Source organism: Clarias gariepinus, chromosome 4 (genome assembly GCF_024256425.1).
Source record: "Clarias gariepinus isolate MV-2021 ecotype Netherlands chromosome 4, CGAR_prim_01v2, whole genome shotgun sequence".
NCBI classification, from domain to species: Eukaryota; Metazoa; Chordata; class Actinopteri; order Siluriformes; family Clariidae; genus Clarias; species Clarias gariepinus.
In genome coordinates, this window is record NC_071103.1 from 31,036,873 (window position 1) to 31,063,828 (window position 26,956).

The 26,956-nt window shown below is 37.1% G+C and overlaps 1 protein-coding gene across 1 annotated transcript in view; it reads right to left on the reverse strand.

Annotated features, from left to right (window-relative positions):
- Positions 1 to 26,956, reverse strand: part of sspo (SCO-spondin) — a 91,677-nt gene that overhangs the window by 64,042 nt on the left and 679 nt on the right. The window contains exons 2-28 of the mRNA XM_053493669.1: positions 22,769 to 22,978; positions 22,333 to 22,415; positions 21,491 to 21,661; positions 21,148 to 21,371; positions 18,492 to 18,594; positions 17,365 to 17,523; positions 15,619 to 15,704; positions 15,302 to 15,427; positions 15,032 to 15,188; positions 14,567 to 14,807; positions 14,094 to 14,235; positions 13,734 to 13,860; positions 13,012 to 13,184; positions 12,305 to 12,523; positions 11,632 to 11,797; positions 11,239 to 11,491; positions 7,536 to 7,713; positions 6,591 to 6,685; positions 6,059 to 6,315; positions 3,982 to 4,116; positions 3,552 to 3,754; positions 3,338 to 3,465; positions 2,622 to 2,731; positions 2,300 to 2,449; positions 1,055 to 1,148; positions 522 to 931; positions 115 to 351 (exon numbers count right to left, since the gene is read on the reverse strand). Of these exons, the coding sequence (XP_053349644.1) occupies positions 115 to 351; positions 522 to 931; positions 1,055 to 1,148; positions 2,300 to 2,449; positions 2,622 to 2,731; positions 3,338 to 3,465; positions 3,552 to 3,754; positions 3,982 to 4,116; positions 6,059 to 6,315; positions 6,591 to 6,685; positions 7,536 to 7,713; positions 11,239 to 11,491; positions 11,632 to 11,797; positions 12,305 to 12,523; positions 13,012 to 13,184; positions 13,734 to 13,860; positions 14,094 to 14,235; positions 14,567 to 14,807; positions 15,032 to 15,188; positions 15,302 to 15,427; positions 15,619 to 15,704; positions 17,365 to 17,523; positions 18,492 to 18,594; positions 21,148 to 21,371; positions 21,491 to 21,661; positions 22,333 to 22,415; positions 22,769 to 22,978 (4,637 nt within the window). The remainder of the gene's footprint in view (positions 1 to 114; positions 352 to 521; positions 932 to 1,054; positions 1,149 to 2,299; positions 2,450 to 2,621; positions 2,732 to 3,337; positions 3,466 to 3,551; positions 3,755 to 3,981; positions 4,117 to 6,058; positions 6,316 to 6,590; positions 6,686 to 7,535; positions 7,714 to 11,238; positions 11,492 to 11,631; positions 11,798 to 12,304; positions 12,524 to 13,011; positions 13,185 to 13,733; positions 13,861 to 14,093; positions 14,236 to 14,566; positions 14,808 to 15,031; positions 15,189 to 15,301; positions 15,428 to 15,618; positions 15,705 to 17,364; positions 17,524 to 18,491; positions 18,595 to 21,147; positions 21,372 to 21,490; positions 21,662 to 22,332; positions 22,416 to 22,768; positions 22,979 to 26,956) is intronic.

A 26,956-nucleotide genomic window follows, 5' to 3' on the forward strand; every position in this document is an offset into this window, starting at 1 on the left:
TGTTAATCCTTATCAGGTACTGTATTGGCTAATACTCATAATAAACTAATGCTTATGGTTGAGCAAATAACCAGTTAATAATTCTTGTACGATGATGCTCCAGGTGTAGAATACCTTTTACAGGACAGATAACTTCATCAATCCCAGATGGACAGTCTTTATGGCCATCACACACTCTCTCTGCAGGGAAACACTGATCACCAGGGCATTGGAACTCTCCCGGAGAACAGGCACACCCACGCTCATCGCTAAAGTCTCCACAGTCATCATGACCATCACAGCGATGCAGATAGAGAATGCAGCGTCCGGCTGAACAACGGAACTCATGTTCAGCACACACTACTCCGCAGGCTGTTTTAGGTAGATTAGGAGGTATGGTTATGGTTAGGGATTATGGGTTTGGGGTCAATTCACACCTGGGTAAGTCATTTATTATAATCAACAGTAAAAATATGAACAAGCTTTTGCAAATATTTAGCAATGAAAAGAAGTACTGCTATTAATTATTATTTAATCAATACCTCGCTCATCTGAGTCGTCAGCAAACCCACAGTCCAGCCTCCCATCACACACTTTAGTGGCAGGCAGACAGCGTCCGTTAGAACACCGGAACTCCCCAGACACACACCCTGGGACTGCTGTAACCGGAGCGCAGAACTCCTCATCAGACTGATCAGCGCAGTCAGGATGGCCATTACAGCGCAGCTCAAGGGGTAAACAGGCTCCACCAGAGCAACGAAACTGCTCAGGAGGACAAGTCGTGGGACAGAGCTCATCTGACCCATCTCCACAGTCATCCTCGTTATCACAGAGCCAGAGAGAAGGAATACAGCGATGAGAGCCACCGCTACACTGGAACTCTGAAGCCAGACAGGGAACAGTGGGAGGGCATGCAGGACCAGTGCAGTGCCAGGTGCTGTTAGAACAGGAGCTGGAAAACACGTTTTAGATGTTTATTGGAGATTTATTATTGTTGGAAGCCAAAGATCATGAATTTCACAATAGTATGTAAGCAAAACTTTTGTATGTATGACTGAAATATTTTCTGACTGACCAGTTTTGACAGTATTGAGTAACAACAGCTCCAGGAGGAAACAGTGAGCCATCCCACTCACAGGGACACTCGGAGGGAGGAATACAGCTGGTGCCTGCAGTAAGGAAAGTACAATTAGAACAAATAGATGTCATTATTCCGAACAAAGAGATGTCATTATAAATAAATAACACACACTAAGCCAACACAGGGTTTGCCATATTTCCAGAGAATATGTTGCACAAGTGTAAATGATTCACTTTAATTTAATGAGTCTACTGTAGTTGTGGCTATTTCTGTTCTTAGTTTATATACAGTATGTGTGATTTCAACACCAGAATCAGGATCAGTAAAAACATAGCTGTTTTTATTTAGCTGTTTTACCATCACTACCAAGACTCTCTCACCTTTATGTTCAACTGATAAGTGATAGAGCACATCTGGGTCCGTTCACACACACATCCACAGTATAAAAGGACTCTCAGTTCCACACTCAAGTTGCTCTGTTTGCGCTCTGTATCCCTTGATCTCGATTTATTTACCCAGGCCTGTTCCTGTTTCTGGTTTTCCCGCCTTGCTCTTGCCCTGCCTTGTCTATGCCGATTGTTGATTGCCTGACCTTTGTCGGTTCCCTGGCTGCTCCACTGAACTTTGTTTTTGTACTGCTGGACAGGAATTATAAAGTCTGTTAACCTGCACTTGCTTCCTTATCTACTGTACATCTGTGCCAATATGAATATACAGTATTGCTCACACTTATGAATATGAGAAACATCATGAATGTTCTTAAGACAGTGTTAGTTGCATAAACACACTGGTTCGGTGGTGTGCGGTAAACTGTGGTCACTACTGTACTGCCTTATGCATTTATTAAAAATAATGCATTTTTACTTTTCTAGTGATGACGAGATTATGTTTGAAATGCATAATTTGGCACAGTTACTTTGTTTTTCCTTATATGACAAAATGACCATTATAAGAATGATGCATGCATGTACAAACCCACACTAATACATGAACAGCAGATTGATGTTTTAGTATAGAAAGCTTTTTGATATATTTATTATTTTGTTGCACAAAAGCAAAAGACCTAAATACTCCACATAGTGACCCATATTTATAATTGCTGTATACTGATATCCATGTTTGAAATAAAAAAAAACATAGTACTGTATGTATGAACCACATAAATAATTAATACCAAAACATTATAGTTATTTGATGATCTATGTCAGTTAGGTAAAAAAACTGAAATAATGTCCTGACCATGGCGAACAGTGCCCTGGGGGCAAAAGCAGCCCTCTACACAGGATAATGTGCTGCAATGAGAGTCAGGACTAGGAGAACTGCCAGGGCAGACGTCGACACAAGCAGAACCACAGGCTTCGTAAACCAAACCATCCTCACACTGCATGGCTAAAAAAGAACAAGATAGAGAGAGAAGCCACAACAATCTCCAATTTTAAATCATATAGATCATCAAATGTAGAATTAAACTTGAACAGTTTAATAGTATTTAAAAAAAAAGTCTATGCATTTGTTTTTAATGCGTTTTTGGAAAAAAGAATAGTGGTGCATTCGTACTTACGACAAAGTCCTTGAGATCTCCAGCGAATATAAACTCCTCTACGGTTGCACTCCTCAGCATAGGCAGCAATGGCTGTGCAAAGACACTCACAGTCTCCTCCCGAATCACAGCTGCATCATATACACAGACATTTTAAGTGGCAGAACCACACTCATCTTTCATTCATGGAAATTGTATACATTTATTATATTAAAAAGAATAGAACTTAAAATGTATTAATTGATTTTGTCTTTAAAAATTAGCAAATTACTAATTAATTTGATTATCACTTTATTTTTAGGTATTAAAATCATTCATTTGGCAAACATACAAGTTTTTTTTTCAACACAAATGGACCACCAGTAAACAGACCTCCCATATCCAAATTTACAGCAGATGTGGACCACAGTAAAGATTTCACAATTTCTCCAGAATTTGCATTTTGTGTACAAGAAAGTACAAATCAAATCAAAACATTTAATTGTGCAGAATAACAGAACACATGTGTGATAGGTTGTATCCAAGCACTAGTGAAATGCTGGCAAAAGTGCATTAGTGTTGCAGGATTATATAAAGAAATATATTTTTTGAAAGTAAAAAACACCAATCTTAGACATCCGACTCTTAGTGGTTATTAATGTTTCTCTGCATAAGAATGTGCAAATTAGATTTTTCCCCCAATATTTTCAAAAAGCAACATTTTCACCTCTAAACAAACCCATTTCTTCATCACGTACCCACAGGCATCAAAGACACACCAATCATAGTACTGTTGGTGTGGCACTTCAGCATGACATGGGGCAAATAGCTCTTGGGTAATCACTGCACATTTCTTCTTTGCCCAATTCACTCTGTGAGGATTAATCTAGAAGGATAATAGATCAATTATTTCAGGCATAACATAAATAATGTTTATAAATGGAGCTGAAATGGTAAGTCAAGTTCACTCACTTGGCAGGGGTCACGCAGATCTTGCTCAGAAACATCAGGGCAGGATGGGCTAACCTTCCATGAGTTCCCAAACAGCTCTGGTGTTGACTCGACTATGCCTTGCCTTGTGGTAAAGTCATTCTCTGCATCTCCATCAAAGTTCCCACACAAACCCCCGACCCGGCCTCGCAAGTGGGGTTCCAACCGCACATATACACGCATTCCTTTTTACAGAGCAGCATTTAAAAAATAAGTATGTTAATATTTCTTATTATTAAACAGAATGCACAATACATTCAAGACAAGACCATACAGATTAGGATGGATAAGATGTTTTATTTTAAACAATCAAATTTCACCAGTTACTTGCTTAATTTTGCAATAAAAGTATTTTTTGTACATGAACTATTTTTTCTATTTTTAGAAATTAACAATTAATTTATACAAATACCTCCATCCCAAAGAAGCGTAATACCAAGTCGTGATGAGAGGGACACAAACAGACCGATGTTCTCCAGCACTAAGCCACTGCCTGAGTAAGACTTGGGAAGAGTCACAGGCATGCCGTTTACTGTTACAGCCTTTCCTGAAGATAGTGGATACAAATCAGTTACCAAAACTCTCATGCATTTTGTGCATAAAACAATTTGTGTGAAAACGTTTCAACGCATTTTCTGCCTTGATATTAAACAATATATCTAATAATGAAAGTAAAATTGTATCGGCTCAATATTTGGTTGTATTACCCAAAAGTGATTATTAATTGCTCATAAAGAGCAAGATTTCTTTAATGTCACTTCTTAATAATGTACAAAGCATATGTATATACTCTTTGTTCATAATTATTCTTAACTGTTTATGATGGAGAAAAAAAATAGGTGTTTATAGATTCCTAGCTATTCCTCTCTGGAACAATCTCCCCTCAAATGAACTTACAATCTATCCTGATTAAGAATCAGAAAATGTTTAATTTTATTTTATTTATTAATTAATTAATTTATTTATTCTTTTTTTTAATTCAAATTTAAATTCAAATTTTATTTGTCACATACACAATCATACACATTACGATATGCAGTGAAATGCTTAGACAACTGCTCGTGACCTAAGAATAAAATAATATGAAAATGAAATAAATATGAAAATTAAAATAAAGGGTAAGTTTAACTAGGGAAAAATAAAATAAAAATATACAAATAAAAGTAAAAAATAAAATATCTGTACACAAAAATACACAATATAGAAAATATATGGAGAATATATGAAAAAATGTAAAACAATAAGAGCAGCCGAATAAATGGTAATAAAAGAATGGTTATGTCCGTGGTTGTGCAATCCACATCCACATATTAAAAGTGACTTGTGCAGTGCAAATATGCTTAAAGTGATTTGTGCTGGAGTGATTTGATGTGATTTGATGACCACGAAGTGTAGTTGTGCCGTGGCCAATAGTGTAAACAAATGTCCAGAATGTCCAGTGTGTGTGTAAAAACCATATGTGTGGGTCAGTACTGTGTGGTGGTGTGATAATTTATTTATTATAGTAATAATAAGTAATAAAAATGGCAACCAATTTTGATAGATACATTTGATCACAAAACTATGGGTGTGTATGAACGTCTTGCATGTCTCTGGACATAATGGGGTTATGTGTGCTGCTGCTTATATATTTAATATGCTGTTAAATAAAAAAATATAATAAATTTTTTTTAAATATATAAATGTAAAAAAAATATACTGTTAACGTGTCTGATTCCTCATCTTTGTGCTGGCAACTCCGGTATTTAATTAAATTTTGTTAGTTGTTTACTCTCTTGTGTTAATTGTGTATTTTATGCATGGTGCTAAGTTGTTTAGTGTGTAAAGTGATTTTTATCCAAGTCGTAAAACTATTCATGGTAAAACAGATACAGTGAAATAGGGCTTTTAAGCCTGAATCTGTAGTCCACTATATGGCGAAACATACATGGACATTTGAAGTATCACATCCCTACAGTATGTGCTTGTTGAGGATCCTACAAAAGACTTTGTCTTCTTTTGAGATTCACTAAGCTCCATGTTTCTGAGAAGGATTTTAGCAGAGTTTTGGCTGTGAGTATTTGCCCATTTAGCCACAAATTAACAGCTGTTCAATGACAAACCATGTTTTTATGTTTTTTTTTCCTTACATCAAGGGGGCTTTTACAGATGTTTAGTTTAGTTCCAGTAAAAAGGAAAATGTAATGCAACAGAGCATATAAATATATAATTTATATGATTTTTGGGTGTGGGTGCGAAGTATCTTTGTGCCACAAGATCAAATCTCACAATTTTTACAGTCCTTCTCCACCCATGAGAGCAGGATATGATTCATGTCTAGCCACAAAAAAAAAGCCATGGGGTGAGAAGGATAAAACATTGATTTACCCTTAATTATGTAAATGACCCTTAGTCATACGTTAAAGCAGAGAATAATCAGCATGCTGATTATCTTTATTCACATCTTAATTTTGTGTAGTGTGAAACTGTGGTATGTTTAAGAGGCTCACCCCTGAGCAAGTGAATGGCGGTGTTTCCAATGCTCATTGTGACAGATTTGGTGCAGGTGACCCCCGTGCTACCGCAAGGTACATTCTCAGCAGTCACGCTGAACAGCCCTTCATTCTCCTGCACCAGCATGTACTCACAGTCTCCCAGGAAGGAGAAACAGCGGCCATCAAAGGTCACATAATGTGGGTCACCTGTGGCTACACATATTCCGGCACATATTAACTGGGTGCAGTGCCATCGACGCTGCTTACATACGCTGCAGGATAAAGAAAAGTACAACATGGTGAGGGCAAAAAAATGAATAGATTAAATTAGATTCTAGATATTTCATGGGACAGAAAACAACTGAGTACTTTCTTGCCTGTCTAGTCCATGTTATTTGTTTACTTAATGTCCATTGTAACGCACTATTATCCACTCCTATAATTGAATATATATGGGAATATGTAATTCCCACCAGTATGTCAGGAATATAACACCACAGTACTGTTTGTAAGCATGATACATATCCCTAGTGACCAGTACGCTCACCATGTGTTGCAGTCTTTGGAAATTGTATCATTTGTAAAGAAGAGCCTGCCATTGTGGTGACATGGACATTCATCAGGAGACACACACTGATCACCCTATGCAAAAAAGCACAAATGTGGATGAGAGTAAAAACAGTGTCAACAACTAAATAATCAGTTTTGTTGTATTTGCTGCTCCATAGAAAGTACACATCTTTGTCTTGGCTATTACACAACATCGGAAATTCCACTGCAACAGTCACATCGTCAACATTATAGCAAAGTGGTTTGGAAAGTTTCTAACTTATCATTAAAAAATGCTCTCATTCCCCACACATGTGCATCATTAAGCACCCGGTGAAGTATAAAAATATTATTCTTGATACGAATAAAGAAATTGTATCACTTTCAAAAAGTTAAAGGAAACACCTGGACTTTAACACTGTTAATCATTATCAGTACATGACCTATTACATGTCATTCCAATCTGTACAAATAATTCTGTACAAATAATGCTGTGGGCATGTTTTAGGCATCCATGTTATAAAAAAGCAAAGCCACACCAAGGCAGAAAACTCACATCAGATAAAACAGTCGCCAGGTTGTTTCCCAACAGAACCCACTGCAATTTTTCTTTTAATGCAGAAAAACGCTATGAATAGAGTGAAATTAAATGTTTCAGCATTGAACATTGCTATAAATTTGCTTCTTTGTAACCATTTTATTACAGATATAGTCTGGGTCTGATGCAGGCACTGAGATTAAGGTACAGTAACACTAGCAGGATGATATGTGTACTTAAAAGTATACACAATATATATGCAATAATTATTGTTAATATGTATGTGCACAATATACTCTGACAGAATCAGGCCCTAAAACAGCAATCTGGTAGATCCCTTCATGCATTATTGCATCATAGACCATTGAAATAAATTTTAAAAGATTATTAAAAGAGAAAACACACCAACAGCACTGTTCCCTCAGGACAGACACAGCCGTAGATGGGCTCTGCACAGGATCCTTTATCCAGACTAGAGCAGGTCCTTAAACAAGATCGGGGTGAGAAGACAAGGGAACCTGGACAGTCTCTGACCTCAGGGCAGGCATGATTGGTACAGTTCCACACTCCATGTCCACACACACTACAGAGAGAGAGAGAGAGTGAGAGAGAAGTGAAGTACATATTAAGTGATGCTCAGTATACTGCAATTAAACAAGTTAAATTCTGGTACGGTCCACACCACAGGACAAACCTCAAGACCTATATCTACTGTAAGTTCATTTGGCCAGTGCTATTAAAAAGAAAAATATAACAGCCATAGTGTTCATTAATGCAACTGCAGCAACCCTGAAAAAAAACTGCCTCATAATAAAAAAACATAATAATACATGCACAAAAGCATGAACCCCTAGAGTTAATCTTTATTCTGCAAATAATTAGTCAATAACCAGTACATGAAAAGAAGGGGGAGCAGAAATTATAATCTTTTATGACCCCACCTTCTGAAGGACACCAGGCAAAACTGGGTTTAACAGAAGTTATTAAAAAGGCTCAGAGTAAGAGCAAGACACAATTTCTCTATTGGCATCAAGCTGGCAAAGTTTAATCATTGATTAAGGCAACAAGCATTCTGCAACCTCAAGAGCAGGTCTGCCAACTTGTGCAACTTTTTAAATTTTTTTTTATTCAGGCTCCTGATCACCATGCTCCATCCCTCCATCGATCCATCTAGGAACCTTTCCCTACCAAAGTAGGAACCATGGATGCCTCTAGTGAGCTTTCACATGCGCATTGACACACTACAGGCAATTTGGGAACACCAGTTAGTCTAATCTGCATGTCTTTGGACTGTGTGAGAAAACCAGAATACATAGAGGAACCCTACCAAGCACAGGAAGAACATGCAAATTTCATCCACACAGACCTCGAGGTGAGAATCGAACCCAAACCCTGGAGGTGCAAGACAACAGTGCTAACCACTATGCCACCATGCCGCCGATCACCTTGCTACTTCATTGTACAGTATATGACATTTTAATGAAATAGCAGCTAAATTAAAAAAATATAATGGTTATAGAAAGTCACAGTTTAAGGATTATTTTATTTCACCAGTTTATGTGGTAGGATCCAAACATAATCTGGCAGTAGAACATGACCAATACAATATATGTTTCTGCTCACATCTACATGCACACATCTACTTGTCTTACTACACTTGTGAGGATTTTCCATTAAAACAATTGTTGATGCATCAACGTAACTATTAACACATTCAATGATTAATTATTAAAAATGTAGCATAAGTTTTAGTAACAAATCTAGAGAGTAATTACCAAGATTAAAAACCATGCCCACACATACTGTCATATGTTTTCAGGCTTTTACATAAAGGCGTTGTAGTCCATGTAACGAGATAAAGAAGCTGCAATGAAATCAATCTAAGAAATGCAGCAGACTATAGAGTGACTTCATCAAAGTTCTTTCAACATTCTTTTAACTCCTCTATAATAGTGCCTCTTTAATTACAGTACTGTAGCTAAGAAATGTGTCATGTTTTGTAGAATCATGATATGGTAATTATAATAGATAGAGCAACATTGAGAAAACTTAAACCCACTACACTACAGTACACTACACTAGATTAGAGCACACATTCTTTTTTAATCATTAGCCCAACAATAGCAGCAAACATGGCATATTGTATAGGGATTCATTCACATCTTTAAACTGTTGACACAAGGCCAAATTTCAGCATTAAAAAATGAAATGTGAACAATATGTATGCTTAGTCACTGCATCTGTTATCAAAGATAAGATAAAATGTTACCTTTAGATGGTAATAAAAAACTTATCATAAACATGTTATCACAGTAGAACTAGGATAAGTCTCCTTTTATTCTCTCTACCTTCCAGAGAAATATATCCAACAGCCTATTTCTTTCCAAAAGTCTAGTGACTTAAACAGTATCCTTTAACCCTTGTTTTAGCTTTAGGTCCAGAAATTATTGATCCTTTACTGCACCATGATGAGAATATGCTACAGTGACACATAACACAACTGGAGTTATAATTTTTGGCTCGACCCTAATAATAAAACTATGTAACATGTAACTAAAACTATGTAACATGTAATTAATAGTGATAGAATGAAGCAACTGCAAATAGAACAGCGTGCTTTACAAGCGGTATGTCTCTCCCTGCGGTGTGTGGACGTGAGCGTGTGCATGCACGGCTAGAAAATGAATGAACAATAATGATTTAACAGAGACAGTTTGTACCTTTTTATAAAATGAAAAAGCTTGAAAAGTATTTAAATAATCTATCATTGTAAATTTTGCTCATTTCGCATATGTTCATTTTCTTAACCCTGCATTATGTATAGGGCTGTGAATGTAGAAAGCTCCAGTCAAACTGTGCTTCGGGTCCCTCTCAGGACATATGTAGTTAATTTGCCTAGTCTAAATAAGACTGAAACTATAAATCAAAGTTATTTTCATATTGGATCAAAAAGAGTCTTAGGCAGCCAATAAAAAGAAAACAAATGGATAAAGTACTGATAAGTCATTTTTGGTCAGATTATAGGAACATACACTACCATTTGGGATCACTTAGAATTACTATGTTTTTGTTTAGTGATTTATTTTCCACATTTTACAACAACACTGGGGATTATACTGGGGGAAATAACACAAATAGCATTAGGTTATTATCTAACAACAACAGCAACAATTAGTTGTTATTTTAAACATATCCCTTGACATACGGTTCAAAAGGTCCCAGGTTGAAATCCCACAACCACCAAGGTGTCCCTGTTGGGCCCTTGAGCAAGGCCCTTAACCCTCAACTGCTGAGATGTACAGTTTAAGGAGATAAAAAAGGGACGGCGCTCTGGATTAATGCGTCTACCAAACGCCTAAATGTAAGACATGAAGGTCAGCCTTTATGGAATAATTTTTGCAAGAACAGTACTGTCAAGTGCATTTGCAAAACCCATCAAGTACCATGTTGAAACTGGCTCTCATGAAGACCATCCCAGGAAAACAAGACCAAAACGTACCTCTGCCGCAGAGGAAAAGTTTATTTTAGAGTAACCAGCCTCAAAAATCACTAATTAACAAACAGCATCAGATTAGAGCCGTCATGAAGGCTTTATAGACCATGAGTAGCAGATACATCTCAACATTAAATGTTCAAAGGCGATTATTACAAAGTTTGGACACCTTCAGCATTGCTTTACAATGTAGAAAGAAATAAAAGTCAAAAACTTTTAACTTAGAAAGTCATCCCAAACTTAATAGCTGAATGGAATGTCTTTGTATGCTACACCATTACCATTTCTCTTCATTGAAACAAGTTGACCAACATGTTCCAGCACCACAATGACCATGTGTACAGTATGAGCTCCATAAAGACAGGGTTTTCAAAGGTTGGTATAGAAGTACTTAAGTGGCCTGCACAGCACCCTGAGCTCTATCCCACTGAACATAATGGGTTTGTGTTTAAATACAAATACAGTTACAGATATAGGTGATAATATTTGCAGTATAGTGCCTAAGTTCAAAGCTTATTTGTTCATTCCACACTTAATATGTGATTGTTAAATAAACAAAATCAATCAGAGAAATTGAAGTTACTGCACTTATAAAAGGCCTACTTTTTCCCATACCAGGTATTGCAGTTGATCAGTACAGAACTTCCTGGCGTATGTACAGCTCCGGCATGAACACATGGGCACATACTGACTGGCACACACTGGCCCTGATCATCCTGTGCCAGACCTGCAGGACACTGGCAGCCTGGTACACAGCTCCGAGCACCTGCGTCTCCTTGGCAGCTCCAGTTCTGCTGCAGGTCAGTACATAAGCCTCCACATGGTCGGCCACACTCGTGATACACCTGCCCCCCGGAGCAATGCATCGCTGGATAGAAAAAAAAAGACACAGGTTTAAAAATCTCATGTTCATTAAAGAATAGTTATACTGTTTTTGTTTTTTTTGGCTTTCTCTAAATGACCATTTTGACAAATTTGTGCTTAAAATGTGAAGGTGTAATTTCTTACGACAGAAAGTCTGGTTTCTCCAATTCACTGGCACCCCCTCCTGTGCACAGTGTTGAGCGTAGGCAGTGAGAACAGTACAATGACACTGCATCTGAGGGGTGCAACTACACACCTCGCTCAGACACTGCCGCATGTATGGCTCCCGCTCCACCACGTCATGGCAGCTCTGGGAAATTGATGAGAGAAATACAGTTAGTAATTTTAGCTGAAGTTACAGTAGCTGTAGCTAATGAGTAGACTCTCAGTTGATTCAATAGCCCTAATATATATCTTCCACTCGACACTCCAGGCCAGTAAATGGTGGTTTTGCATCAAAACGCTCATAAACTCAAAGGAAGAAGAAGTTATATTCTTGCGAAATATGAGTATTTGCAGAAGAAGCAATTACTTTGGTGTATTTTAAGAAAATTGTTAATTTTAGACTATTTAACAATTCTGGATCAAAAACTGACCCATCGATTTAAATAACTAAAATGAGCAACAAAAATTGCATTATTGAATAAATCTTACAGCCGTACACACATGATGTTTTCCTATAAATTCCATCCTCCACATGAATTTTGCTCAGTCTGTGGAAATCAACTGTGTAGCAAGTAATTTAATTTTGGCAACTCTTACAAGCTGATAAAACATTTGCTGAGACTCCATAATCAAGTCATAAATCTGTGCTAACCTGAAACACAGGACTGTGGATAATAGCACAGATGCCCTCTGCATATTCTCTGCGCTGAGTGTAGGTATTGCATGGGTCTGAAGTCTCTGCTGAGGGCAAATAGCACGATCCAAGGCTAAACTTTGTGACAAAGGATGCAACACTGTTCTCAATGTCTCCTTCCGGTGTGGTGAAGTCATCATGTTGATTCCAAGTCAGTGTTCCACACAGCCCTCTCACCTGTATTAGCATACAAACAGTTAATCAGAGTTACTAAAGTTAGTAAGTGTCCTCCTAAACACAACATCTCATTTATTTAAACATCTGTGTTCCAAGTACTTTTTGTTTTTTTTTAGGAGGACCATGAAAACAGGAACTAAAACTTATTGCTAAATGCATGTTTTTGTATATTCATTATGTTGTATCTTTTGTTAAATGCAAATAAATATAATTGGGAAAAAAATTTATTGCTATTTATTTATTACTACACTGATTTGGTAGCATTTAACTGTGAGTGTTAAAAACAGTCACATGGAACAACAAAAGTCAACAAAAGTACACAATACAGGACATGACTGATCCTTACAATGAATGTCACTAGATGGTGGCTCAGGTGCAGTATTCTCTATTTAATAATACAAGGTCATTTTAAAGAGTACAAGAATATGACTGAGGTTTTGTGTTATTGTTTTTTTTTTTGTTTTTTTTTTTAGGAATGATTCCTTTACTTTATGAGCAAAGCCTGGCTGCAGAGTGATGAGGATCAGTGGGCCTTCGGTGTGCCAAAGCAGATGAGCCCCAAACACGTGAATCATAAGAAAGCTTGAAGATGACCTCCGCACAGCCAGATCAGCTGTTAAGACTGGCAAAGCCTCTGGTTGTCCATTTAGCATCACAGAACCTGAAAGAGTTCACGGATAACAGTGTTTACAGATAAAGACCAGATATTTAATGAATAAATGGATGGCTGGATAATAAAGGGATAGATACAGTAGATGGATACGTAGATTAAGAAGTACATTGAAAATTAATGGAATAAGCGGACATAGCTTAACACTGGATATCTAGCAAGATGGATGGATAGATGTATTGGTGAAATAACGAATAACTAAGAAGTTAGATAACTAAACGAAAGACATGGTAGAATTTATTGATATAAATAAAAATGTATGGATAAATTAACTGAAAGATGATTGACAGATAATTAAAGGATAGATAGATAGATAGATAGATAGATAGATAGATAGATAGATAGATAGATAAATAGATATTTATAGATTCTTAACTGGGTGTATAGATAGATAAGTAGATGGATGGATGGATAAATGGATGAATGGAATAATAATTCCAACTGAATAACTTGAACTAGAGCCAGACTAGATACAGCTTTGGCTGCAGTAGATACATGTAATGAATGACAGATCAAAGGGGAAAATATTCTGATATTCACCAGTGTTAGTGAGTGTGACTGTGGTATGGAGGGCAGTGATGGTCGTCTCCCATGGGCAGTGCACTCCACCTCCTTTTACACATTCCCCCCCTCTGATGGTCACTGCAAGTTTCTTATCCACAAAGTCCTGTACAAACGACAATACACATCCGATGATCTCTTTGAGCCAGTTTTGCTAAACACATGTTTACTGGTTTAAACGTTTAAACCTTTGATCTCTCTTTTTTATTAACGCAGCCTCTGATATTGCACTTGAAGTGATAAATGTGCTGTATACATTCCATAAAAAGTCAGAGCAGAAGCTATAAAAGATGTGATAAAAGAGATTGTACAGTGTCAGCACATAAAATTGCATCTTACCTCAATGGCTATGAGGTGACAATCACCAGTCTGGAGGTTATACCTCTTCTTATCAAAAGTAGTGATTTGCATTGACCCAATAATACTGCACTGAGCTGCACACCGTTGTGTAGAACACTGCCACTGGCCTGCCTGACACACACTAGAATTGAGAAAGAAAGAGGGAAAAAAATGAAGATGGATGGAATGACAAAAATTGTGTTTTAACTGTATTAATTACTCATTAATTCTTATCTTGTTATTTTCTTTGTGACTCCTTTTGTTCCTCTAATATCAGAATAAAAAAGCAGTTTGAAGCAAAAGTCTTTCTTTTAAGATGCATATACTGTTTAAGTATTAACTTTTCAAAATTTAGTTTTTATACAAATATAAACCTGTCTGCCCACTAATTGCTGCTCTTCTTTAAGCACAATGACTAATAAAAAAAACTAAAAAAAAACTAGAACAGTGTTAATGTCTCCCGGTGCACCTACCAGGTGTTGCACTTGTGTTTAATTGTGTCTCCTTCCTGGTATGAGCGTCGCCTATGGAAGCAGGGACAGTGTTCCTGCCGTAAGCATTGACCGTCATGCAAATAGAGCCCAGGAGGACACTCACAACCCCCAACACACTCCTCCCGACATTGGCCCGATGCTGGCGGGAGAGGTGAGGAGCAGCTGGGGGGACAGGAAGACACGCAGTCTGAGAAAAGTTGACCCCTAGGACACACTCGCTCTGAAGAAAGGAAGGAAGAAAGCCAGAACAAATAAATAGGTAACAGCAGGGAAATCTGGTTTATAATACAAAACTATAAAAGTCAAGTCAAAGTCAGGGCAGATTCTTATAGCTTTTAAAAATGATAATAAACTAAGTAAGTAAACAGTAAATGGTTCTTTTCTGAGATGCTGATATGTCAACTGAAATAAGCATTACTTTTAAATAAGAAATGAGAGACTCACCGCAGAGACCAGGGCCTCTCCAGCTGAGAATGATGTGTTGTTGGGCACACTCACGGGCATAGCTAGCAAGCGTATCACACACTGCTGCCTCTCTCTCATTAACCCCTAAACTGCAGTACACATATAGACACGTATCTATATAGGGACCTGGATCCACCTGGAGCATAGAGAAAAAAAGGATTTGAAGTCACAATTTATTATTATTTTATAGCACAAAATGATTAATTTATACATGGCAAAGACTTTGAAGTATTCTGACAGCTCTCTCACTCGATGATGGCATTGTGAGAAGGGTCTGTCCTTGAGTTGATGGCATGTCAGTTCTGCCGCCCTACGCAAGCTGATGTCACCCACAATGTCACAGCTGTGGCCCAACTCGGCTGCATCACCACAGTCCTGGAAATAAAAAAAACCCTTCGAAATTTTTGCTTTGTCTGGAATTTATTCATATTTTCATTAGACAGTTTAGATTATGGGTCTTTAATCTACATGCACCCCAGTCTACTTAAAATTATTTTATATTAAAAAACAAGATTATCGTAAACAAATAAATAATAATTGAGTTATTTCTCAGGGTTATAAATCACCTCTGTGTCTTGGTTTGGGACACGCCATGAATTTCCAAAACTGGCAGCATACTGTGATACACTTCCACTCCTACTGGTGAAGTCATCTGTATAAATATAAGAAACAAAAACATATCGTTCATGAACTGTATTCCACATTTGGGTGTCAGCAGTCTAAACACCACTGGATCAAGCAGATTTCCTTGGGGATCAATTGTATCCCTGTCAGAATGTACAGTATCCAGTTATGTAAATACATTAAAATGATTAATATGGGCGGATGATTCAAAAAGCAGCTGAACTAAATAAATTTTACATGCAGGAACTACAGGGAGATCCTACAGTTGTCCTCTGTATAAAGAGGCTTCTAAGTGACACAACAGAAATGCATTCATCCGTAAGTCCAAAAGTGCAATAATGACCCTGTTCTCTGGTTGGGTGAGATGGATGTTTTGGCCTGCTTCATATTTAAAGTTAATCCTTTAAGCCTTTATTTGTCACATATACAGTACATTACTGCAATTCTGAAACTCTTTACTTTGCACGTTCAAGCTTGTTAGGAAGTTAGGTCAATGCTCAGGGTGAGCTATTATATGGCACCCCTGAAGCAGACAGGTATAAGGGGCTTGCGCAACAGGGGTAAATTAGTGGAGCTAAAAAAAATTGGAGTAAATTTGGAGTGAAAATCACTAAAAACCATTCATCAGTAAGGATGTCATTGACCTTTTCAGTTTTTTTTAATAAATTCTGACTTGAAAAACGAGTATTTTCTTGATTTACGAGCACAGAGTATTATGTATCACTCATGCGCTAAGTGTCCCCATCTTTCACTGGTATAATCAACATCCATGCATGTGTGTACTGTTTACTATAACACTGTGACCACGTGTGTGTGTGTGTGTGTTTGTGTGTGTGTGTGTGTGTGTGTGTAATACATTTCATTTTGTGTCTATGTGTGTGTACAGCATGCGGGTACTGTTTCATATAACACTTGTGTGTGTGAAAGGAAAGCAAAAGAAATTCTCAATACAGAGGTTAAAAATGCATTTTCTTTCTCAGCCCATCGCTACCTTGTTCACACACTCTCTCTCGCCTTAATGGGTGTGCGTGTTTTACACACACACAAACATGAACATACACTGCTCTACACAGAAACTCTGCTCTGTCGCGACTCTTTTTAAAGGTAAAGTGCAGGTTCATTAGTTTATTTGTTTTACTTTACAGCAGTGATTCGGTTAGTATGCGCTCACACGAGTGTTGCTAGCGATGTTCCTGGCTAATTTCTGACAAAACAGTGTTGCGGGAGAGAAAGGTTGATTTATGACAGCTGTTTACGGAAGTGTAGTCCAGTGCAGGAGATAAATTGTGGGTAATGCGGAATAATTTAAATTTCCATTATTTCTTATGGGAAAATTCATTTTGGTTTACGACTGTTTTGGAATACGAGCCCGCTTCCGGAACAAATTATGCTTGTAATCCGAGGTTCGACTGTACTTTCAAATGTCCATGATATGTAAGAGACTGGATCATCTATCCTGAAACTTTAAACACAGCTTTTACACAATGTGCAACATGTTATGAAGTAAATGGTTCTGTTTTATTCTGAGACAATGAGACTGCAATATTCTATTTGCATTCTCATCCCTTACAATCAGCATTGTTGTAACCCAGAGACCCATAGGAATGGCAAAGCATCCTGCACTTTGTTTGTGTGGCAGCTTTATAAACAATCAGATACACAGTATTCTGCTGGTTGAAATCTCTTACCATCTGCATTATTGCTGTATAATCCACAGAGGCCCCTCGTAGCACCAAAGTGCTCTGCAGTAACGGTCAGATATACAGTGTTCCCCATGTCGAATTTCACTCTGATGCCCAATCCGCTTTCAACAAACACAAAATCTCCTAGCCAGTGAATACTCACTCCTATAGATAAACATACACAACACATACTTTTATTATATTATAAAGTCTATATATTTTTTGCATAATTCTACTTAATATAATTAATCTAAACTTTGCAAATGCAATGCAAAAATGACATATAGTATTGTGACATATTAAGTATCTTGAGTCTAGTTAAATCTATGTTATATCCCTCATTATTAGAAATAGTAATACACTATGAACCAAATATAAAATATATAAGCATATGTCCATACATATGTTTTGGTTTTGTTGGCAAATAATTTTGCTTATTTTTAGAAATAATTGGCAACGTTTTCCTCTGACAGAACAAGAAATTTATGCTTAAAGACTTTGTAAAATCTGTCTAGAACTAGGCAAAATAATCATATATTTGGTTTATTGTTTTTTGTAATATGACTTATAATAAAAATAGATTGATTTGACTAGATATAATTTTTTTTCATTTGCTAAAGTGTCTTATATGTGACATTTAAATTTAGAAATTATTACTTAAAATCTAATTAAAATCAACATATCTTTTTATATATGGTGTGTATATAAAACAGACCTATAATCACTGACAGTTGTTGCTTGGTGCAACAATTAAAAGCCAAGAAAAATTTCTTTATGCAAAAAGAAATGTATCCATTGTTATCTATAACTGTGTGCTGTAAACCTATGCCCGATGTTACATTGTAAATGTTTTAGTTCCCAACATACAAAAACTAATTTCTTTGCCAAATATGTGCCAAACAGTTATGGTTTGATTACCAAAAAGGGTCATGGAACAATTCTTATCATCTGCATTAACTACCAAATAGCTTGACTTCATTCTAACTTGTAATGGAAAGATAATGATTGGCTAAAAGGAATCATTCCAAGGCATGCGATAAGGGTTGGCTAGTATTCCCTTATAGGTAATGTACTGTACAATGAACATGGTTCAGGTTATATTTAAAAAGTAATATTAAAGCTGTCATTAATACCATTTTGAAAGAAAGGTTCACCGTGCTGTAAAAGGACACTGTTGAGTGATATGTTGCCCTTATGAACAGACACAAGGTCAAGTCCCAACATCATCCTTAATGCCTAAAAGACACAAAAGTGTTCAGTGTTAACAGCAATCAATAGTAGAAGAATTCTTCAAGACAGTAACACACATATTCTTACTTAATAAGGTCACAGCTTTTAATATATTAATTTATTCATTAATTTATCTTCTATACAGTTTATCCTGTGTAAAGGTTCTCCTGGGTGGAGTGCCTGGAGCCTATCCCAGGGAACTTAGGGCACAAAGTAGGCACTAACCACTATGCGACTGTGCTGCCTGCTTTTAATAAATGTACTGTTTAAAAAAAATATAATCTGTAACAGTAAAAATCTACACTATATAGCCAAAATTTGATTATCACAATTTGTATAACATAGCATTAAGAATTCCCCTTAAATGGAACAAATTTTAAACCTGTTTCAGCATGACAAGCAAATTAAATAAAATTTAAATAAAATTCTAATTTTATTTGTCACAAACATAATACGATACACAGTCATACACAGTACGATATGCAGTGAAATGCTTATGTATATGACAACCCATGACCTTAAAAAGAGATTATCAATAAGAAAGAAATATGGAATAAAAAAGGAAATAAAATATAGAAGAACTTTAGCTATGGAAAACATACACTACCCTTCAAAAGTTTGGGGTCACTTGCAAATTTCTTTGGTTTTGTTTAGTGATTTATTTTCTACATTCTACAACAATACTGGGGATTTCAAAACTATAAAATAACATGGGATTAGGTTATTACATAACAACAAGAAAAACAAGTTAGTTGTTATTTTAAGACACAGAGGTCAGCCTTTCTGTAATAGTTCTTGCAAGAACAGTATTGTCAAGTGCATTTGCAAAATCCGTCAAGCACCATAATGAAACTGGCTCTCATGAAGACCATCCCAGGAGGGCGAGACCAAAACCTACCTCTGCCTCAGACGAGAAGTTCATTTAGAGTTATCAGCCTAAAAAATGACCATTTAACAGCACCTCAGATTAGAGGCGTTATGAAGTCTTTACAGAGCATAAGTAGCAGAAACATCTCACCATTAATTGTTCAATGGAGATTAATGCATTTTTTGGGGGCCTTCAGCATTCCTTTACAATGTAGAAAGAAATAAAAATCAGGGACCATCATGGAGTTAGAAAGTGACCCCAAACTACTAAACGGTAGTGTACCAATAGAGGATTGGCATAAAATAAAAAATATATTTTAAAAAACTTGTTGCAGTACACACATAAAAAAGATTTTGCTGTACAAATATAGAAATATAGACAACTTTAGAATTTAAATAGAAATGTCAATGAGCAAAATTTAGTTCATAAAGACATGATTTGCCAAGGCTGATGTTGCCTGCATATAACTTTAACCTCAATTGCACTAAACACTTTCTAGATACTTTAGATTGGAACACTGCAAAAACCTTTGTTTTCCAGTGCCCATCAACATCAATAAGACTACATGACATCTGTTTTGAGGCAAACTGCCAAGTTATACAGAGAGGAACCACTAAGCAATGCTCAAGGATGAATTTGCTGATCAATTGAGAAAATTAAACACCACAAGAACTACAGTTAAGTTAAAGAAATGAAAGCTTGAGACTTGGAGGAGTTTAGGTACGGCGTGGGGGAAAGTCATTAGGTATGTTCTGTCAAACCAAACCAGCCCCTCAGCAGAGGGTGATACTGTAGATCCTTGCACAAGCTGTGCTAAGCAAAGATGAGAGAACCTGACCTAAATCTACTGGGGATAGTGTTAAAGACATGTGGACTACAGTAGATCATACACAGCTTTGTGGGTGTTTGTGACGGCCAACTAATCAAGTATAGATCTTGTGGATTTGGAGACATTAGGTTGTGTCCCTTAGCAGCATATTCGGGAGGCACTGCAGAAGTAAAGTGTATTCACGCTAGGTCAAATTTGTTTAATGCATGCATTCAGCTCCATTAATGTGCCTTATCTCCAACCATGTTTGTGTTGTTGAACAGGATATGAAAAGCCAGCCATATTATAAGATGTATGCCTTATGGAGGGCTTGAGGTAACTTTCCACCAACATGGACTTAAACATTTTGCAGCAGAGTGTAAAGCATCTAGAAGAACAGTGCAGTAAGTGACTCCAAGTTCAAGGCCAAGGTTCCCTCAGAGAAAGAAACATGGGTTCTCCCTTCAGACACAAAAAAATTGACAAATGGATTGGGTCAGATTCAGCTTTTTTGTTTACCAGGTCATCTACAACTATCTGTACCTGTTGTCATAAACAAGGGGTAATAAGCGAAATAATAGGGTCCTAGGTACAGAAAGAGGAAAAAATTGTTCCATTGCGGAGTTTCCAGGCTTTCTGTGTGTGATAGTTTAAGAAGCCAAGCAATACTTAAGAGCTTTATATATTAGATCCCCTGCTCTTCTAAATGGAGAGGATCCAGATAAAGTGAAAATAAGATCCAGATGTACAAAATCATTCACAAGGTAAACCTTGATATTTCTTTCCAACATTTTTAAAATTCAGGCACAGGCACATCCAATGTATTTTTTATGATCAATATTCATATCAGATACTATAGTATTGAACAAAAAAATTAGCATACCCTGCTGCAGTGTCCTCCACCATCACAAACAGTGCTTATGTAGACAGCCCAGGTCCCATCAGTGGATGAGGCCAGCACATAGGTGCACCCACCATGGAAATGGAAGTGTTTCCTGTCAAAGGAACGATAATGCGCCCCACCCCAGCTCATGCAAGTGGCAGAGGCCTTGGGATTTTGAATGCCTCCAAGAAGACTCCTGGGGAAAAGAGGTGATGGCTGAGCATCTGAGGAAAAAAGAGAAAGTAGTGATTAAAACAGTTTTACACTGAGCAATGACAACAGCTTTATGAGTAAAGGCTAACTAAGGCATTTATGAGATGAATTAAAACAGTAATAGGATTACCAGGCAAGAGGGTGTATGAACAGGACAAGCATGTCTGATCAGAGGCATTTTTCCAGCTAAGACCCCACAGGCTGCCACAGCATTGCTCAATAGGCATCAGAGAGGAGTTCTGAACCCCAGGAAATTCCTCACAACTCCATGTAGAGAAACACAGACCACGTATACTCACACCTAGGAAAAGCAATTATAGTAAATATAATTTAAAAAAAGGAATGCATAAGGTTGATTACTTAACCTACAATGAGACTTAAGGAAAATAAATGTTTTTATACACGGCCTGGTAAAAAAAATTAAACCCCTATATTTCATTAAATCGCTTTTAGCTTTACTTATGGCAGGTACTCTCCCTGGCATTGTTCTGAAGCCCAAATGCGTAGTAACAACATTTCATTATGTCCAAAGCTGTATTTATATTTGTCAAAGATCTTGTATTAAGGCCAGTAGTGTCCAAACAATCTGTAAAGACTTTCAGTAGGGTTCCGGTCAGGTTCCTCATGCTTTTTTTAAGATTCTTCCCTAAGAACATTTTGAGATTATTAAATTTTGTGTTTAGGTTTGTTTACAGTATATAGACACAGGATCAACATTTCCATAATAACCAGTATAACAGTCCAAGTATAAAGAAGGATATATAATATAAAATATATAATGTATAATCTTAGTCGGAACAGCCTGACCCATTGCGGGCAAATTGAAATGATCATATTCTTACCACATTCCAGGTAATTTTAGCATCTCCTTATTTGTTGCTTTGCTTAAACCAGGGCAAGAATTCAACCCTTCTAAACCAGACAGTGTATATCATGTGTTTATGATGTAAATGGCTACATTTGATGTCTTACCCTGTGAGCACTGTGGACCAGACCAGCCTTCGCAGCAGGCTCTTATTGTCCTGTTCAGTCGTTCAGTCAAGATGTTCGCCGGTCTACAGCAGAAATTTGTAATGCTCAAACACAAAGTGACATAATTGCTCTTGGACAATAATGTAAGCTACCTATTACTATTATTTTACAGCCCAGAAGTTTGAGACCACATTGATCTGACCATAATTTTACTTTATGTTTAAAAGAAAAAGCTTTTTTTGTACAAACAATAGAAAGAATGTTAGTGTAGAATATCTGAAATATTTAATATCCAATATTTAGCACTATTCTAAGTTACAGCAGAAGCTTAACCGTCAAGATTTTAATGTCAAGATTTTACTTGGAGCTAAATCTTTTGAACCCACTCTACAGTAAATAAACATATAAGCTGATGTTGCTAGAATATTTTTCTTACTTGAATAAGAAGCAGGAAGCCTTGGGTCCTTGTCTCTTGTAATACAGAGCAATACCATCATCACCCCCGTGTGTGTGGCGCATCCTGTCTACATCTAGCCTCCAGCCTTGAGTGTTGAACTGGTAGACCTCCGAGCATGCCACTTCAAGTTGTAGGCGAGGAGAGATTATCTTCTCCAGTCTGTCTTCCACTTTATGTTCACACCAGTGACTAGATTTAAAGAACACTATTATGTTAGAATAATCTGTTATTTCAATGCATAACATAAAAAAGGTAAACAATCAAGGAAGATGTATAAATTTATAAATACTTTTTTTGATTTTTTTCTTATTTGTTTTGGAAGCATTGGGTCTTAGTATTGAGCAAATACAACCAAAGACGAACAACAACATATAACATTTTTCACTGTGACATTATTTACTTAACAAAACTGTGAGGAAAAAAAAAATATGAGCAGTACTAATTACCCCCATAATTAAATAGCTTGTAGATTCAATTCAATTTATTTAAATTAATTCAATTCAATTAAATTTTATTTTATTTGTATAGCGCTTTTAACAATTAACATTGTTGCGAAGCAACTTTACACAATCAAAAGAATTATTTAAGTTGGTGTAAGAAGTGAATGTGTATGAATCAAAATGATAAGATTGTCCCTGATGAGCAAGCCGAGGACGATGGCAACAGTGGCAAGGAAAAAAGGTACAGTAATATAGAGTCCAGTTCGTGATCAGAGGCTCAGGTAGACTATAGGAAACTCCAGTCCTGAAGTATCGAGCGACTAAAGTCACAAGTCATTAGAGAACAGCTGTCTGCATCAGCTGAGAACAGGACCATCTTTGTGGAAAAGTGGAACCATCCCCAGTCAACACACGCATCCCAAGCAGACCACACAGGGCATCAATGCAACAAGATCTCTCACCAGATGCAGGACACCAGGACGAGTCCGACAGCTCCAGGGGGCAAAGGGGGTCTCGACAGAGAGACAGGTAGAAGGAAAGAAAGGGCTTTCTAAGTTGTAAAGCGACTTCACTGTCAACAAGCCTGAGTGATTAATGAAAGTGGGAAAGACTGCATCTAAACATACCAGTTCACATAATACTCTCTGTTCATGAGTCCCTCAGATCTGCTCCTTTACCTAAGGGGAAATCTATTTCCAAAACGCTTGGCTAAATAGGTTTTTCGCCAGACTTAAACACAGACTGTGTCTGAGTCCTGAACATTAATTGGAATACTATTCCATAACGTTGGGGCTTTGTAAAAAAAAAAAGAGCTCTGCCCCCTGGTGAGATCTACAGTATAATCACACCGAGGTCTTTTATTGTTGCACTTGATGGAACAGAAAGGCCATTTAAAGGCCATTTAAAGTGTGTTCAGAAAGCTTGCTTCTAGCTGCTTGTGGTCCTATGACTAGGACTTCTGTTTTATCAGGATAATTGACATCCAATCTCTTATGTCCTGCAAACATTGCTTAACTTCAGTAAGCTGTTTTTTTCATCTGGTTTTGCTGAGATGTGTAACTGTGTGTCATCAGCATAACAATGAAAACTAATGAATTTTGTTGAATTTTGGCTTACGAACTATGTTTCCCAGAGGAAGCATGTAAAGTAAAAAAAGCAGTGAGTCTAAAACTGAACCCTGTGGAACACCAAACTCCACTTTAGAACATGCAGTATGGTCCCCATTTAAATCTACAAACTTATAATGATCAGTCAAATCGGATTTTTGAGCCAATTAATTCCCTTAATTCCTACCACATTTTCTAATCTGTGAAAAAGAATACTTAATCAATAGTGTCGAAAGCTGCACTGAAGTTGGGTAACACAAGTATAGTGACGCAACCCTGATCAGAGGCCAATATAAGATCATTTACTACTTTAACAAGTGCTGTCTCTGTCCTGTGATGAGGCCTAAATCCTGACTGATTCAGTTCGTTATGCCATTCCTATATAGATAGGAACATAGTTGCTGTGCTACTATCTTTTCCAGAATCTTAGAGATAAAGGGGAGGTTTCATAATGGACAGCTGAGAAGGGTCAAGGTCAGGTTTCTTAATTAGCGGTTTAATAACTGCTAATTTAAAGGATTTGGGAACATACCCACTGCTGAGTGAAACGTTAATTATTTTCAACAGGGGTTCTGTTATTGCTGATAGACAGCTGCTTAAGAAAATGTGTGGGTATAGGATCTAATACACAGGTTGACGATTATGAAGAAGAGATGAGTGAAATTAGTTCATTCACTTCAAGGGGAGTAAGGTTTTCTAGGTTCTGATGTGGTGAGGTTAGTTTATCATCTGTATCACTTAAATTATCTGGTTTCAGTTGCCTGTAGGGTCTGAGATGTAGCTTTTGCGTTTTTTATTATTTCTCTGAGAATGGTCTGACCTTGAGATGAATGTGCTGGGAGGTCCACTTCAGGAAAAAAATGCCAAGTTTAACTTAGCATAGAGCTAACTGGCGGTCCAACAATCTGCAAACTCAGTACGTTCGCACAGTCTGTCTACAGGTTCACACAGTCTGTCTACAGGTTCACACAGTCTGTCTGCAGGTTCACACAGGTGTTTAAACTAAGTAACTCTGCTTTATCCAGGAAGAAATACTGTAACTACTTACTATATAATAATTTAACTTGTTACAATAAGGACTGTAACAAGTAATAAAAAAATAAAGATTTGCATGTTTTAGAATTCTGCTATAATTAAACCATAATTGGACACAATTTAATAGGACACATATGTTTCTGAGCTTCCAGCCTACTACTGTAAATAGTAATATAAAGTTGATATAGTAATATAAAGTTGAAACTTTGAATTTTTTATATGTGGGTTGGGTTCATGTGTTTGGCTATGGCAATTAATAATTGTTGACTTCATCAAAATTGGGTGACTTGAATGAAAATGAACATCCAGTGATCTGAATATAATATTTTGTCAAATAAGCACAAATAAGCAGCGGAGGTAATGTTCAAGTCATAGGACCACATGCAGCTAGAAGCAAGCTTTTTTGATCACACTGTAACTTTAAAGGGCCTTTCTGTTCCATCAAGTGCAACAGTGAAAGACCTCGGTGTAATTATAGATCCCAGCCTTTCATTTGAAAGACATGTAGATAATATTACCAGGATAGCCTTCTTTCACCTTAGAAATATTGCCCGATAAGGAATATATTATCACTAAACGATGCACAAAAACTAGTTCATGCTTTTATCACCTTTAGGTTGGACCTTACTGTCTGGTTCTTTATTTATGTGCATAAACAAGCTTCAGTTAGTCCAGAATGCAGCAGCGAGAGTCCTCTCTAGAACCAGAAGATATGAGCACATCACCCCTATCTTATCCACACTGCATTTGCTCCCTGTGAAATTTTGCATCGATTATAAAATACTGCTTTTGTATACTTTAAAATACTACTACTCGCGCCGCAGTATCTGAGTGAACTGTTTGTGTCTTACGATCCGCCATGCCTACTTCGATCAAAGGATGCAGGCTGCTTGTCAGTACCATGTACAGTATTATGAAAACTTCGGCTGGGGGCAGAGATTTTTCTACAAAGCCCCAAAGTTATGGAATAGTATTCCAATTATTGTTCGGGACTCAGACACAGTCTCAGTGTTTAAGTCTAGGCTAAAAACCTATTTATTTAGCCAAGCATTTTTGTAAATAGATTTGCCTTAGGTAAAGGAGCAGATCTGGGGGACTCATGGACGTAGAGTATTATGGTGAACTGGTATGTTTAGATGCTGTCCTCCTCACTCTCATTGGTCACTCAGGTTTGTTGACGATAAAGTGATTGGTTGCTTTACATCTCAGGGAGCCGTCATGTCTGTGTTTCCTTTTGGCTCTCCCTTCTAGTTATGCTGTTATAGTTAGTCCTGCCGGAGTCCCTGCTTGCACTCTGCACTACATACACATTCACCTTATACATTGTGTAACTGTGACCATACCTATCTGTTTTCTCCAATAACGAATTAGACTCTATATTAACTTAAACACATTTCCTGTTATGCTGAACTTCCAGCCTCCTAACACAGAGTATTACTGCAGATCAATCCCTGCTATTTGTTATCACCCAAATGAGGATGGGTTCCCTGTTTAGTCTGGTTCCTATAGCCATCTCAGGGAGTTTTTCCTTGCCACTGTCGTTGTCGTCCTCGGCTTGACATCAGGGAAAATCTGATCATTTTGAT